At 37.5% G+C, this 16199-nt stretch overlaps 1 protein-coding gene across 1 annotated transcript in view; it reads right to left on the bottom strand.

The window, feature by feature from the left end:
• Positions 1-16199, bottom strand: part of ARAP2 (ArfGAP with RhoGAP domain, ankyrin repeat and PH domain 2) — a 187514-nt gene that overhangs the window by 88563 nt on the left and 82752 nt on the right. The window contains exons 13-17 of the mRNA XM_074951566.1: positions 13139-13313; positions 11447-11581; positions 4284-4428; positions 1086-1188; positions 205-403 (exon numbers count right to left, since the gene is read on the bottom strand). Of these exons, the coding sequence (XP_074807667.1) occupies positions 205-403; positions 1086-1188; positions 4284-4428; positions 11447-11581; positions 13139-13313 (757 nt within the window). The remainder of the gene's footprint in view (positions 1-204; positions 404-1085; positions 1189-4283; positions 4429-11446; positions 11582-13138; positions 13314-16199) is intronic.

Raw genomic sequence — 16199 nt, 5'->3', positions numbered from 1 at the left:
GGCAAGCAATGGAAAAAGAGAAACAGATATAGATACAGAGTATGAGAGTGGATGGGGATGGCATTTGGTGCATGCAATGGGATGTGTGCATTGAATTCCTTGACACTCATTATTTTAATGTTATACAGATATTCCCAAAAGCGAAGATCAGAACAAGTTTCTTAGAACACATGCTAATACATTTCATATTCTCTGAAATCTTACTTAGCTCCTGCAGTCTCCTTAGATGTATTGAATCCGCTTGAGCATTCTCCATTTCAAGACAAAAATGTAGACTTGACTTATCTATAGCAAACCAGCCTTTTCTCCACTGATCAAGATTATGGCAATCTTTGTAGTACAACTGGCCAATCAGATCATAGTCTCTCTTTAACAAACATTCAGCCACAAAGGGGACAAAATGCTGCCAAGAAAAATGAGAAAAAATAAGCCACTCCAAATACCAAAGATATATGTACATAAAGTAATAATGTGGGGATGTATTATGTATTGTATGTATTAATACTATGTATTAAGTGGGGATGAGGTGACAATATAGATAGATATTGCACCCCTTAATAAGGATAAAAAATAAATACATAAATTAAATCCTAAAATCAAATGTAAAATGAGGAATAGTAAATTTTTACAATTCTGATCTCCTTAAGCTTGCAAAGTCAATGATCTATTTTTATTATAAGTAATGTAACCTTTATGTACCTTGTTTTATTTCAGTAGAAAATTTGCGGAAAGCATAATTGTAGCCATACACTGCTCAATTGATGTAAGCTCCTATTGCATGGATCAGGATCTATTGATACTAACCCTACTGAGACACTAGCACATCTACAATCATATTCTTAAGGGCAGTGTTAGAACGTTGCGTACCAATTCTCCTTGTGTTTCATTGCATTATCTCAATACACACGTACAGTACAGCAGATATTTTCTTCTGCTGTACAAAAAGCCTTTGCACGCCAGATAGATCAGTATTCGTCAACTTGCATTAAAGAATCGTTTCCCAGACAATTCTAAGCTAACAATGCCACTTTATATCCCATGTAAAGGCTCTTGGCCTGACTTGAACAGATAATTATCAGCATTACCTTGGCTATTGCCCAGGTCCATTTCCTCTGTGAATGTGCAGTTTCCGCTCCAAATAGAAAAACACGTTCTGACAGTAAGTAGATTTCAAAGGTAAAAATGGCCCTAAAGCAAGCAAGAGAATAAAAAAGGCAGTTGTATTTAGGCTTCATAATATGAAATAGTCAAGAGCTCAATTTTTCTCTCTCTCTCATACTCTCCTTATCTCATTCCTATGGAAAATCCATCTGCATTTTTCTTTTAATGTTACATATATAAAGTAGCTACTACCATAAAACAGCTTATATTATGCAGTCATAGCAGAATAGTTACAGTACCTTTTACATCTATACATTTTGTGAGGGCATTGCATATTGGGCTTTGCATTAAGTTGAAATGAAAATTTCATTGGAAGACTATTACTTGATCTTGCAATTCTATGTAATTTCAGGACAAATCATTGTTGAAATACATTCAAAACATATTATGCTTGTTGAATATAAATGGACTATTTACCCACTAAAAGGATGTTGCAAATGATTAAATATTAATACATAAATAATATTAAAACGTACCTAATATTTTAAAGGTTGGCGAATCAAAATTCACATTTTGCTAATTGCAACATAAAAATAATGCTGCTGCCATTATCAAAGAAAATCAGCCTGAATTTCTAGCCAAATTTATCAAATGATGACTTGATCCTTCCTATATGAATTAGTACAATGGTAATGAGTTATGATATCCGCTCTTTGACCTCTCCCCCTAGTCCAACACATTTGGGTTGTGACTCTTCTTCAAATACTGGAGGCAGTTCAGATTTGTCTACAAGCTCTGCGGATTCCTCATGCCCCTCCACCCTCATTCCAAGCGAGCACTTCCAAAGTTATATGGAAATTCTTATTATTAATAGGCTACGCATCTCAACAGTAACAGCTTATTCTACTCCATTAAGAAAAGACATGAAATTTAGAGGCCATCATATAGTCACCCAACAGACTTCTCAAGTGGGGTGGACTGGAGGAAATATTTCCAGAAAGGAAATGAGGCAAGGAGTTTTTAACTCTAGACCTTTCACCCAGGCAGATACAATTGGGATGTAGCAAGCAGTAAGGTAGAATTAATTAGGGAGAGATTAGTAGACATATTAATTTATTTATTTCGGGCCCCGTAGAGCCAAACAATGCTTCTGCAAAGAAACAAAGGCCAAGCCTGTAGCAGTTCATGAATGTGTTCATGGGTCAGCAGGTGTCAGCTTTATAGATTTCCTTTGTGGGTGTTGATGTCCTTTCTTCCCAGGATACTGTCCTGAAACTTGCTGAATGGATTTTTATTCTTTTTGGAATCAGTGTCTCTGTGGCTTCATGTAATATAATACTACTGGCACCTCCTCTGGAGGTTTTGGATGCAAATACATAAAGATAATTTGAGGGAGTTTTTCTTGCTTTGTTAAGGTACCCTTTAACTTCTCTTCAGACATCTAAGGTGAAATTCTGGCACCACTGAAATCCACAGGTGTTAAGCCATTGACTTCAATGAAGCCAAGATTTCACTGTATTGCAGGACGTGTTTTGTTTTCCTGTGTGTTAAGGCTTTGGGCAAAATGAGGGAAGAATGATTTCCTGAGGTCTAGGGAAGGAAAAGTTAAACCTCTGTTGTGAAAGACTCTGGAGTAGAATGGACTACCTTTTCTATCTCTGCCAGTCAAAAAGCAGGAAAAAAAAATGTCCAACTGTTGTTACCCCCTCCCCACACTTTCAAATGATTTCAACCAGTTCTATGTCAATCTAGATCCATGTATGCATGTGCTTTCTATGTCAATCTAGATCCATCACTGTGCTTTCTGAAAATCTCAAAAACAGAGGCAGGGCAGAAATATCATCCCTATTCACTAGGATGGGAACCGAATTGCACAAGATGTCTGTGATAGAGCTGGAAAGTGAATATATATTCCCCAAATCCAAGTTTAGAGCCTAAACTATGTGACCATTCTTGTCCTCACAGAACATGAATAATAAATAATAATGAGAATCATAAAAATGTAGGGGTGGAAGGGACCTCAAAGGGCTCATTTAGTCTATCCATTATGCTAACACCCAAGTCTTGTCAAGCCCTTTCCATCTGTAGATCTCAAAAGTGTTTTATAACAGAGTTCAGCATCATTAGCTTCATTTTACAGACGAGGAAACTGAAGCACAGAGAAGGGAAGTGACTTGCCTAAGGTCACCCAGCAGACCAGTGGCAGAGCCAGGAATAGAGCCTACATCTCTCGAGTCCAAGTCCACGGCTCTATCCACTAGACAACAGAGTCTCCCAATAAAGGTCACATTTTCTAAGATAGAGATTCTGAAGACACTTTTTGCAGATGCAGTTGTGACCAGGAAGCAGGGCTTTAGGAAAAGGAATTAAGGGAGTTATATATGCCATTGATTTGAATGGATGGCTAACATCAACTTGTAGCACTGTGAGTAGATCCAAAATAGGGAAGTTAGGCCTGATTGTTCATTTGAATATATGTTTCCTTAAGGAAACCCAATACCGTAGAGACATATACCAGAGATTTAGATGAGCCCGCATTCATGATGGTATTTGACACAGAGATGTGTCGATATGTAGTTTTAACCATGTAAGAAATCCAGAAGATCAAGAATGTCTGGCTTTCTAGGCTGTTGTCAATCTGCGTTGACACCTGAAGATGTGTGTCCAGACTCTTGCATAAATCAATACAGTGGAAATCTTGTGTGTGGCTAGGACAGTATCTGTTATACTGGAAAGTACATCCTGTTCGGAAATTACTTAGCTCTTCAATAGTCATGCTGTGAGGTTCAGTTCAGAAGAAGTGAGCCCTGGGTTGGAAGATACATGATCAAATCCTAGAGACTGTTGGATATCTCTGAACTGTCTCCTTTATTTGCAGGAAGAGAGGCACAAGCCAAATGTTTTGGCCTGGGGGAGAAGTCAGTATCCAAAATGAATGTTCGAATTTATCATAATTTAGCAATTTGTATATTAAGGATAAATTCCTTTTACAGAAAATGTGGACTTCCTTACATTTTTATTGACTAATAAAAAAAAATTGCCAAAGACTACTTAGTTATTTCTTGTCACCCACATAAAACAGCTCGGCTCTTTTGTAAGAGTCCAGGAACATGTAGTCACTTCTTAGGACAAAGGCTAGAAAATGTCTTAGTTTATTTTGAATGACTAATTTTGGAACCTACCCTGTATTTAAAAAGGAGTCTTCTTTATGCACCACAAGACAGATAACTTCACTGATGTCAATCATACCACTAGGAGTGGTTGTTTTATCATTTTCATAGTAACTCAAGAAGCCACTTTCCAAAGTACACCACCTTTTATTGCAGTCTGTGAGTAAAAAGATATTCAGTTTGTCACAGCATACTACAATCATTAGTATTATATAAGATACACAGCTATGGGAACGGACTTCTCCCACTGACTTCAATGGGGCTGGGATTTCACTCGTAGCACTTGTACAGTAATACCTATTAAATCCTAAAGAAAGATAGATTATTAACATATGGTACTTCAACCAGATATTTGTGAACATAATACACTCATTTTAAATTTTATAAGTATTAGAAATAGAGATACCAAGTTGCTTTACAGGTTTCCCTTTGCTGGTTTACACAGCTTGATGGGAGGTAGAAAATTTAGTGCTGAATTTGGTTTGTTCAGTGTTACAGAACCACAAGATACAGAATTAAAAAAACCTCCAAAGTTAGAAACATTGAAAGTTGCAGGAACAATGTATCTTGACAACAGTTGATTGCAAAATGAACAGCTGAATCATAACACACAACAGAGAAAATGTGCTGCTATTTTTTTCATGAACACTGGAAATAGAGGCCAACAGAGTCAATCCATTTTCCACTGTAAGGTGATGCTACAGTGCTCACTCAATGTCATAAGGCTAAGGAAAACAATCTAAACCTTTCAAAGATTCGAGGAAAAACATGAAAGGTCGTACTGTCCAGAACTATATGCGTTGCAGACTACAGAACACAACAAGAAAAACAGTGTCAAAAGTTTTATTATTTTAAGTGATCTAGAAAAGAGGGAAAATTTGCTCCCAGAAGACTAGCAACTCACGCTGTCAAATCAGAGAACACCCAAAGGATTGTTTCATTAATCTAATACAATTTTTAGTTTGGCTGGTGTTTTAGGAGGACAGGAACCAGAGTGGGTTGTATTATTATGAGCCTGATTCTCCATTCGCTCACAACAGTGAATCTCCATGGAATTCAATGGAGTTATTTATAGTAGGGTATATTATATATACACTGTAACTATGCTGGTATCTAGAAGACCTCATGTTCAACAGTTCTTTAATAAGTCAATATTGAGATCATCTCAAGTGTCACATACAAACGTTTATGTCTTGAGGATAAATGTACTAGGAACCGTTTCTGGCTGAGGTTAGATTATATTTATGTGCATACAGTGCTATAAACATGTAGCAAACAATACATAGCATTTATAAGAGGTTGAGTTAATCCAGATTTTATCTGGAATTAATTATCAATGAGACACATCTAAGTATAGATGGGAAAAGCTACCATATACATTTATTTGTGAAAACAGATTTAAGCAACTTACAGCATTATTTGAAACATTCATTAAAACTGGATGTTTCCTACCTTTCAGAAACCTAAAAAACATACACAGTTTAAGAGATAACATATTATAAACTTTGTGTCCCTCTGTATATTTCTAGGTACATCTTAGGTTAGGAATGCTTCTTAAGTTCCACTAGGAGAGTTAAGGGCACTCAGCATTGCACAGGATCAGGTCCTAAAAGATGATAAGCCATATTGCTGGATTTGCAGAACCTTCTCAGCCTTGTAATTTTGCATGTAGGCTGTAGGAAAAAAAACCCTATTCTTGGATTGTTCCATTTCATAAACTGGCTCTGCCAACAACTGTGATCCAATTGGCTAATGAGGGTTTATGTTCAGGTAATTTTCTCCAGTGGGCACAGACATCAGAACCATACAATAGCTTTGTGTTTTAATTAATGTTTGTACAGCGGTTTGAATAGGTAAAGCAATAATTTGTTATTAGGCTCAGCGGTCCTACTCAGGACCCAATGAGAAACACTAAAATGTAGACAGAAGTAACCTCAGGATAAAAATCATCTGCAGGTGAGAGTGGAGCATAAGCTCTTCATAGGACTGGGTTTTAAGTGCTTTGCAATGAACCTATGTCCACACCACAAACTATTCCATTTAACTGGCACTAGAATAGGAACGTTCCTACAGGGCATAGCTGACATATGTATAAGATAACTGGAAAAAAACACATCACTTCACTAGCCTACAGTTTGTTTGGTTTTGCCACCCCCTGCTACCAGTCCTCACTTTCTTGTACATTAAAACTCAGCTAAAGTGAAAAACACAGATCAGTTCTCATAACCAGGACCTAGGAAAACATCCAGTGGCTTAAAATGCCTATTGACAAGTCTAAAGATTTTGCAACAGTCTGAAGCGCAGCGTGAGCTTAGTTTAACAACTTGGTGTATAATCTTGAATACAATCAGTTTTTAAAAAGAAATATGACCACTCATTTTTAAATGATCGCCTGTCTATGCAAAATTCCAAGTTTCAGTGTAGAGTTTAAGAGATTTTCAACTCTAATAGAAGCAGAATTTTAGCTGAATTATTATAATCTTGTTGAGAATGGCTTTAGAATGCTAAATGTTTTAGAAGACATCCATCATCCAGCTTTTCTTTCTCCCCTAAAAAAAATAAACACTATTGCACCAGAACAGTAGTAATGTTTGAGAGTTTTTCTCATTGCTTATTAACAGCTGTTAACTAACAAACACTTCTCCAAACACTTCTGTTAACTAACAAACACTTCTCCAAATGCTATTCATCCCTGCTGAAGTCATTGCTAGTGCTACAATGAGAAGTCCACAAAAAGCAGGCCTACCGTCTTCTCTTGGATTGAAAACACAGTAGAAATCCACTAATTCATACTTATTTAATCCACAAATCTGCTATTTTCATGGAATGTAGGACAGTCCAGTCATTAGGGCATTATCCTGGCACTTGAGACACCTGGGTTTAATTCTCTTCTCCACCACAGATTCCTGTGTGAACTTGAGCAATTCGCTTAGCCTCTCTGTACCTCTATTTCCCATTGGTAAGTACTTCGATATTAGTGATTTAAGTAAAAGAAGGCAAACAAAATTTAAGCGTAAATAGATACTAATGCATTTTAAAAACAGTGTGTCTTACAAATTTTAAATCACTCCGAATAAATAATCAAAGATCAAGTCCAAACATGTACTGTATAAACTTACAAGGGAATTTTTCAGAGGCCAAAGGCAGCTAGGAAAAAAAAAATCTGCTTCTTTTCCAGTTATGGTGTTTTTCTTTCAGTAAAATGCCAGTAGAAAGCATTTTAATGAAGTGTTTGGGGCTTTTCCAAGACTGAGAGGAACATTTGGGAACTTTCAGTAATTATTACTATTGGGAAATCCTGAATCTCTCGATACATTTCAAGTGTATTTCTATAATCTTGCTAATCCAAAACATCCTCACATAGCACTAAAACAAGACACTGCTATTTATTTTCTTCTATCAAGTAACTAAATAATATGTGAAAATACAGTGAAGCAGAACTTTCAGTAAGAAGAGAGCCACCTATCAGAATTTTCATGCTGGTCAGAAAAATAGGTGTAAAAAAACCTCGTGTAGTTGAGCAACAAAATCAAAAAGGTTTTAAATGCATAACCTTCCTCTGAAAAGTTACTCTTTATAAAGCTCTCATTCGCGTTAGTGGATGCCATTACAGAACACTCTGGAGGGATGCTCACAGTCTCTCTTTTTGTAAACATATTAATTTTGTTAAAGGACTTAAGTAGTACTTTTATTTTAAGAGGTGAATTAAAGCTGGAAAACTTTTGTAAAATTCCAAGAATGGATATATGCACAACCACCCTTTAAAATACATTGCATTATTGGCATATTTTAACATATTTGACAAAATAGCCATTTCCTTAAAATCCTGTGCCTCAGATTTTAAAGATATCCTTGTTTCTCTGCCAGTGAGGAGGATATATATGCCATGAAAAAAAAGATTGTTAGAACTGTGCTGTTCCACATACAGGTTTCAGAGTAACAGGCGTGCTAGTCTGTATTCGCAAAAAGAAAAGGAGTACTTGTGGCACCTTAGTCTCTAAGGTGCCACAAGTACTCCTTTTCTTATTCCACATACAGAAATCCAAACACCACGTCTGGTCTGGTCAAGACTGGATCCAGATCTGTATTTCACAGATGGTCCTTGAAAATGCTGGTATAACCCACAGATGAATGTGTGTTATCGGTTCCCCTCTGTGCTCAATCCATAGAGGATAAGAGTTTGTTACAGATTCTGCTATAGGGAATTGGCTCTTCAGCTATGGAGGTCCCTGGTTCAATCGCTAGTGTGTTGGCCAAAATAGCATCCATCACACAGATATTTGCATTTTGGAATTAAAAGCGATACTTAATATAATTCAGTATTGGAAATACCTGGAATTCTTTGATAAAAGCTTTCAAACTGCTTTATTGCCAACCCCAAAATTTTATAACAGGAGTCAGAACCCCAAAAATTCAGAAATTTCTCTCTTTGTTTTAAAGCATCAGTGATGGAATTTTGTCCATCTTCTGGTTTTTTAACTCCTCCTGCACACTCCACAATGTGCAACTACAAATAAATAAAATAAAATATTGTATGAAGTGTTATAGCCATGTCAGACCCAAGATATTCGAGAGACAAAGTGGGTGACAAAATTCAACTTCTGTTGGTGAGAAAGAGAAGCTTTTGAGCTCACACAGTTCTTCTTCAGGCCTGGGAAACTTTCTCTGAGTATCACAGCTAAATACAAGATGGAACAGATTGCTCAGCCAAACCATGGGAACAGCCACAGGTACTAGGATGGCTCCTCAATATGCCAACCTCTTCATGGACCAACTTGAAGAAGAATTTCTGGACAAATGCACCACAAAACCAATAATATATTTGAGATACATAAATGATATTTCCATCCTCTGGACAGATGACAAACTCCCTCAGAGATTTCCACCACAACCACTGTGTCTATTAAACTCTCTCTGGAACATTCCCACACTAGCATCAACTTCCTGGACACCACGATCAACTTCAGCAATGGAACCCTACAGACAACAATATATAAGAAAACCATGGATCACCACACCTACTTTCATAGATTCAGTAACCACCCCAAACACACCAAGAAATCTATTATCTACAGCCAGGCATTCATATACCACCGAATATGCTCCAAGGAGAAAATCCAGGATATACACCTTAACACACTTAAAATCACCTTCACCAAACAAGGGCACTCCACCAGAGAAGTAGATCACATCCTGGAATGAATTACCCAAATACCTTGAGAAAATCAGCAGAAATAAATTCCATTATAATCGCACATCCTTAGCTGTCACATACCGCCCCACACTGCAGCCTATATGGGGTATCATCAAACAAGTACAACTCATACTCAAATGGGGACCTATCCTGAAAGAAATCTTTGTGAACCTTCTCTTCTAGTTTTCAAACAACCCCGACCCCTCAAACTCTTCAAGCTTATCATCAGAAGCAAGCTCCACAGAGACCAGGCCACACCAACTCAAAGTGGCACCAGATGCAAAACTTGCAGCCATAGCTTCACTACTACAACGATCAGCTACCATCCCCCAAAACACCTTGCAAGATCCATGGGTCCTACACATGCCTATCACAACATGTGGTATACCTCATCCAGTGCACTAAATACCCCAATAGCAACTATGTGGATGAACCCAGACAAACCCTATGCTCTCAAATGAACACTCTCAGAAAAAATGATAAAAGACTAAAACAACGTATCACCTTATCACAAAGTGATCACTCTATATCTGGCCTACCAGTCCTCATCCTCAAAGAAAACCCACACAACACCTTCAGAAGACCAGCCCAGCAGCTTAAATTCATTACTCTGCTAGACACCAAAAATCATAGAGTAAACAGAGACACTAGATTTATGGCTCATTACAACAATCTATAACCCACTAACAACTCCCCTAGATGCTTCCCACCCTCTTTCCTCCCCTCTCACTGGAGGGGTATCAATGGACCTCTTCACCTTGAAAGATCTCTTGAAATACATGTTAACTACTTATGCTAAACAATCTGTTCCATCTTGTATTTAGTTGGGACATTCTGAGTAAGTCTCCCAGACCTGAAGAAGAGCTCTGTGTAAGCTCAAACCTTGTCTCTCTCACCAACAGAAGTTGGTCCAAAAAAACTATTACCTCACCCACCTTGTCTCTCTGAATAAAATGTTCATACCAAAAATGCAGCCCCTGGGTCCATGACTCCCTTCCATCCGACTGTTCAGAGAGTTCTCCAGCTCTCTCAGCCTCCAATTTCTGGAAGGCTCTAGCAGCTACCAGTCACCAACTCTCTAATTCTAGCCAGCTACATAGCAAATTTCCCTTGAGCTTCTGCCTCTATTTACTCCCCCTCACTGTTCTGTGGTGGGCTGGGATAAGGCTGCTGTTGCTGCAAAACTTGGAGAGGGGATGCCTCCACTGAAACTGCACAGTGCTCTGGGTGCTCAAAGAGCATAGGGATGCCCCGGTACTGTGACAGCCACTAAGGCTGTATGCAGCATATTGGCTTTCTAGAGGTCAAGAGGGAAAATTGCAGCAACTCGAACAATGTTCCTGGACTTCCTGTAATAGGCTGAATCTCACTGGATTTGAAACAGTTGAACACTTGGTACATTTGAATGCAATCTGAATGCTGAGGCTTGGACCTATGCTCGTTTTTATTCCTTTTCTTAGCTCGTGATGTACTGGTGATTTTACTCAAAGAACTAGAAGCCTGAAATTCAGGATTTCTCAGTGATTGTTGAAATGCAAGGCCAATTACACTGTTAATGAACAGCCATATTTCTGCCCTCCCTCTTCCCTCCACCCCCCACCCCCACCCGCCCTTTATGGAGCTAAAAGACTAACTTTTGGCAAAGCCTTTGTATGAAGTCCATTAAAGATGCAGTGGTTGTGGACTGGGACATCAGTCTTTCCCTCTGGTGACCTAAACGTTCTTCCCACTTTTTTACTTTTCAGAAGTTTAATTTTTCTTCCTCCTTTTCTTCTCCAGCAACTACTGACCACAGAGATATGTGGTTACCATGATTTTCTTTGAGTGAATGTTAACTTCTTTTGCCTCTTTAAACACTGGTGTCATTTTAGAGATGTAGTTTGTCTTTACAGAACTTTTAAAAATCTATTGTTAGAAGTTAAGACACTAAACTTATCCATTGTACAGAATCAATCAAGTACAGAAAGTAAAAGATATTTACCTTCTTTCAATTTCCTGTCTGTAAATAGCTTAGCAGCATTATAAGAAACTTTGTATAAAAATTCACAAAGAAAAGTAGAATGTGAAGCATCTTGAGTGAAGCCACTTTCAAAACCAGTATCATAGTTTGGGAAATCTATGAAGAGAACAAAGCCAATAAACACCACACAGAATTTCCATTATTAACATTTACAGCCATTTGACTTCCTTCGTCTCATTTCTTGAATACATAACTGATAGTGTACGCAGTTTTCTTCACCTCATGCTATGCATGATTTAAATTATATTTCTACTTTTTTTATATATTGCTCTAATTGAGTTATTTCTTGCATATATGAAGTAAAATAATAAAGTGTGAATTAAAATACTTACATTAGTTGCAATGTTACTGTAATCCAGCAAGGATAAATGTAAATAACCATATGCTTTTTTTATATATATATATATATATATATATATATATATATATATATGTGTGTGTATGTATGTGTGTGTGTATATATATATGTATGTATGTATGTAAAATAGTTGCTTTACTAAACTTTACGTAATATACTTGAACAAAGATTTTGTTTCCCGAAGTCTCAATCATGCCTTTGCTGCAAGCTCTGAGCAAAGAGCAAAACGAGATTGTGACAGTCACCATCAGCTTTCCAGGTTCCCCCTTGCTCTGAGGAAGGAAGGGCCCTGTGCCAGGCACGCTATATAGCTATCCTGGCTTGAGCACTGCGGGGAAGAGAAACATAGTCAAGATGGGAGTCTTGCAATCTGCTCTTTCTGGGGCCTTAAGATCATTGCACAACTTGCCTTCGAATGGAATATGGCTGCTTCTTAAGCGAGTGTGCGCATTACACCACGCACCAGAGTCTGCACTGGCTTCTGATTAGTGTCTGGTTGGAATATAAGGAATATAAAGCCCTAAATAATTTGGGCACTCACTGCCTGAGACCACATCTCTGAGCTGTATGAGCTAATATTGACCTGATCTAAGGCAGAGGGTGTTAATGTCAGTGTTTCCCAGAATCCTTGAACTCACTACTCTCCCTGATCAGCCCAGAGTTATTGACTTTCAAGGCAGGCTCTAAGGTTTCTCTCTTTTCTCTGAACTACACCAGAAGGCATGAGATGAGGGAACCAAGATGATTTAGTGGGAGTAATGCTGTTATTTTATGCTGACTTGATTAAAAAGATGAGCTATATTTTGGGCGATGGTTTTGTGAAAGATGGATACGTCTGTGTGTTGCAGACACTGTTAATGATTTAAAAGCTTGTAGTAAGCACCAACAGCCTCAGAAATGTGCTTTGAACAAATTAAATTGGTATTTAAGTAAAAGTCCCACAATCATTATCCTATGGTCTCTCCAGGTTCTCTCTGTGATTAATATGAAGGCTCTTGGTTTCCACCACCAAGCATGGAAGTTACACGTGACTTTTTCTTGATTAAGTGAGATCTTAAGCATGATGTTTTAGCAAAGGAAGTAGCGTCAAAAACACATACAAAGTTAAATTTGATTTTTGCTAAAATACAATTAATTCCACCACCCCATGTTCCTACACCATGCCAAGCACATCTGTCAAAGACTTACACTTTTTCAACCCAGTACTGATGTTCTAGATTTTTCTCCATTAGCTCATTACATAAAGAGAGTTTAAAACATTCAAAACATGAAAAGGACATAATATAACTCTATACCTGAGAATTTATTGTGGTAGAGGAATTCCATTTGCAGTCTTTGTCCTGCTTTCTTGGCTAGTAAGTAAGGAGTACTGTAAACAGGATCTCCAGTGGCACACATTACATCAGCTCCACTAAACAGCAATGTCATTGTTTCCAACACATCTTGTTTAACTACTGCAGCACACAGGGCCTGATCATGTTGGGGGGGAAAATGACAAGTCAGTTTAGAACAGAAAATGAATAGGAGCAAGTATTATTATTTTTTATATAGGTGCAAATTCCGGTGTCCCTGAACTAAACCCGCACACCCTCATTCACAGAGCCTGCATACAGTGGAAAGTAATAGGGGGGAGAGGGAGAAATAGGTAGAGGTCCCTTTAACCCCCTTCCGGGGGGTTCTGAATCCTCCATGTTCTGCAGAGAAAAGGCTATGTGAAATTATTACACAGGGCTGGCTGGCTTGAGTCAACAGATATGCTTGTAGAGGTAGCATACAGGAAGTACTTCACTAACCCTCTCCCTCCATAGCCTTAAGAGAATTTCTCCCTCTCACATCTCACATTTCTACAGAAAGCTCTTGCTGTCAAGCCCCTGGTATTTGGAGTTGACTGAAAGGACAGAATTTGGCCCCAAAACTCTATGCTATTAGAAAGTTAAGTGAAATTAACAGATTGCATTTTGAAAATCATGCCTTTGATTGATAAAGTGATTAATGATTCTGCGGAGCCTCAATTTTAGGGCACCCAATTTGAGATAACTTAAAAAGGGCCGGATTTTCAGAGGGTGGATACTCAGAACTTCCTGAAAATGAGGGCCCTTTAACAAGTGTCAAGTTGTGTGACATCAATCATTAGTCAAATCAAATCACTTCTGAAAATATTGGTCCACATCTTTAAATCAAGAGAAATTTCATGGAACTTGAACTGGTACAGATTGCAGAAATCATGTTTTAGTGTGCATATATAAATTTATTTGATTTATTTAACAAACAGGTTTCTCTGAAATGAAAGACAAAATATTCTTGTTGCATTGAGCAATTCTATCATGCCAGTTGCATAAGTCAACATGTGTTTATCTAGTATACATGAAAGGACTTTATGTTACTATAAAAGAGTGAAAATGACCCACAGAACCATAGAAATGTGGGACTGGAAGTGACTGCAAAAGGCCATCTAGTCCAGTCTCCAGTACTGAGGCAGGACTAAGTATTATCTAGCTGATTTTTTTTTCTTAACACTGATACAGTGAACTTTTCACTGACATTTCACCGAATCTCTCCCACACACACAAAATGACTAAACTATAAATAAAATCACTCTCTCCATAGATATTCTGTATTTTTCTGATTAAAAGATTGGGATCAATTTAAAAGAGATTATACTACCACTCTATTTTACAAGGCCTGTATAACCCAATAGTGGTCTATTGAGGTTCCTTCCAGTCCTACACTTCTATAATTACTTGGCACTGGCCAAGTAATTACAAAATAATTTCGTGTCCCTGCAGAGCACTTGATAATTACATCTGAAGTTATCCAGTAGTTAAGTGATTAACACACACCAATTATAGACTTCAGTAGTTAGAAAAATCAAGTTTATAAAACAGAAATAACCAACTACAAACTTTTCTCTACTGTTCACAGTTACCGTATAACCAGTGATTTATTACATGCTTATTACACAATGAAAATAGAATGCACTACTTTACTAAGCAGCTTTGGGTGAAATTCACTCCTCTCCACATGAAGCATAAGGGATCAGTTTTTGTTGTGGTGAAGTCAGAAGGTTTGTGACAGAATTTAGTCAAGCCCATGGCAAGCAGTAAGGTTACACTATGGATGGGCTGGATGCCTTTGACTGTCTTTGAATGAAATAAATATGCATTTGTTGCAAATTCTCATGGCTATAGGACTACAAAATAGAGCCATTTCTTTAATACAATGACAAGTTCTCCTTTAAATAAGTGGGCTCCTCTCTTTCCAGTTGGGAGCAAAATCATTTTTTGCTAACTCTTATTTGCTAAACTCAACCCACCCCTTCCGCTCCCCCACTTCACTGAATAGTGCGTATGTACACACATTTTCCAAGTTCTGACTAAGAATCAATCAAATATGCAATCTGTCCAATCTCTGTGTATTTTAACCCTGACCATAGCACTTCTTCCCTATCCCTGGACTTCAGTACATGTGACTATGCACTCAAATCATCAACGAAAAGCACAGGTCTCCTTTATGAGACAGAATACTGGATATCAAGAAAGCTATATAAAAATTAAAAGTTAATCTTAAATTTGCCATCTAATAATTGATGACAATCTATTTGTGTAAAAAGGAATACTGAGAGCTCTAGATTTCTCATTTTATTTGTTCCAGCTTGCTTCTCTTCTAATGGGGTACAATCTACCATATAAGAGAGTGTGCATGAGTTACTTTCACACTTGATAACACTCCATGATTTAATGTAGTAAAATGATGTTACATGTCAGATAGATTATATACTACATCATCTGTAGTAGAAGAAACAAACCACTGAAGTGGGAATTTCAATCTGCCAAGTATGTAAATCATGAATTTCTAATTTTCAAGTAATTTATGTTTGTGAATAGACATATTAACAGGAGATACCATCATCTTTTACAAACACAAAGAACTGATTGAAAAAGCAGCAACAAAAATAACATGGGGCATAGTTTTAAGAACTATTAACAGACATTATACACATTGAAAATATTTCAGAAGATCAAAAAGTATCAAGGTCGTTTAAGAGTAATTGTACTGTATGCCGTATGATTTGTTGCATGCAAGAGCATAATCCAAACAACGGTATCGAACAACATCACCTGCACCTAAAATGCAAGGTGAACAGGCTTAATTTAAGACAATATATTGAGCGGTTTTTATTAAATGTCTCTCAAGATACTTGTGTGTAGAGGCAGCATATATTGGGTGCTACCAGTTAACTCCATACCCTTCAGAAAATCAACCACAGATCACAACGGATCATTCAATCATTTCTATCCCCAAATAATGGCTAAATGCTATGGAATTAGAATTTGGGGCCTTTTTATGATGAAGGTA

The sequence above is a fragment of the Natator depressus genome, chromosome 4 (genome assembly GCF_965152275.1).
Source record: "Natator depressus isolate rNatDep1 chromosome 4, rNatDep2.hap1, whole genome shotgun sequence".
In the NCBI taxonomy this organism is placed as follows: domain Eukaryota; kingdom Metazoa; phylum Chordata; order Testudines; family Cheloniidae; genus Natator; species Natator depressus.
The sequence above is the reverse complement of the archived record's forward strand: the minus strand, read 5'-3'. Positions and strand labels throughout refer to the sequence as shown.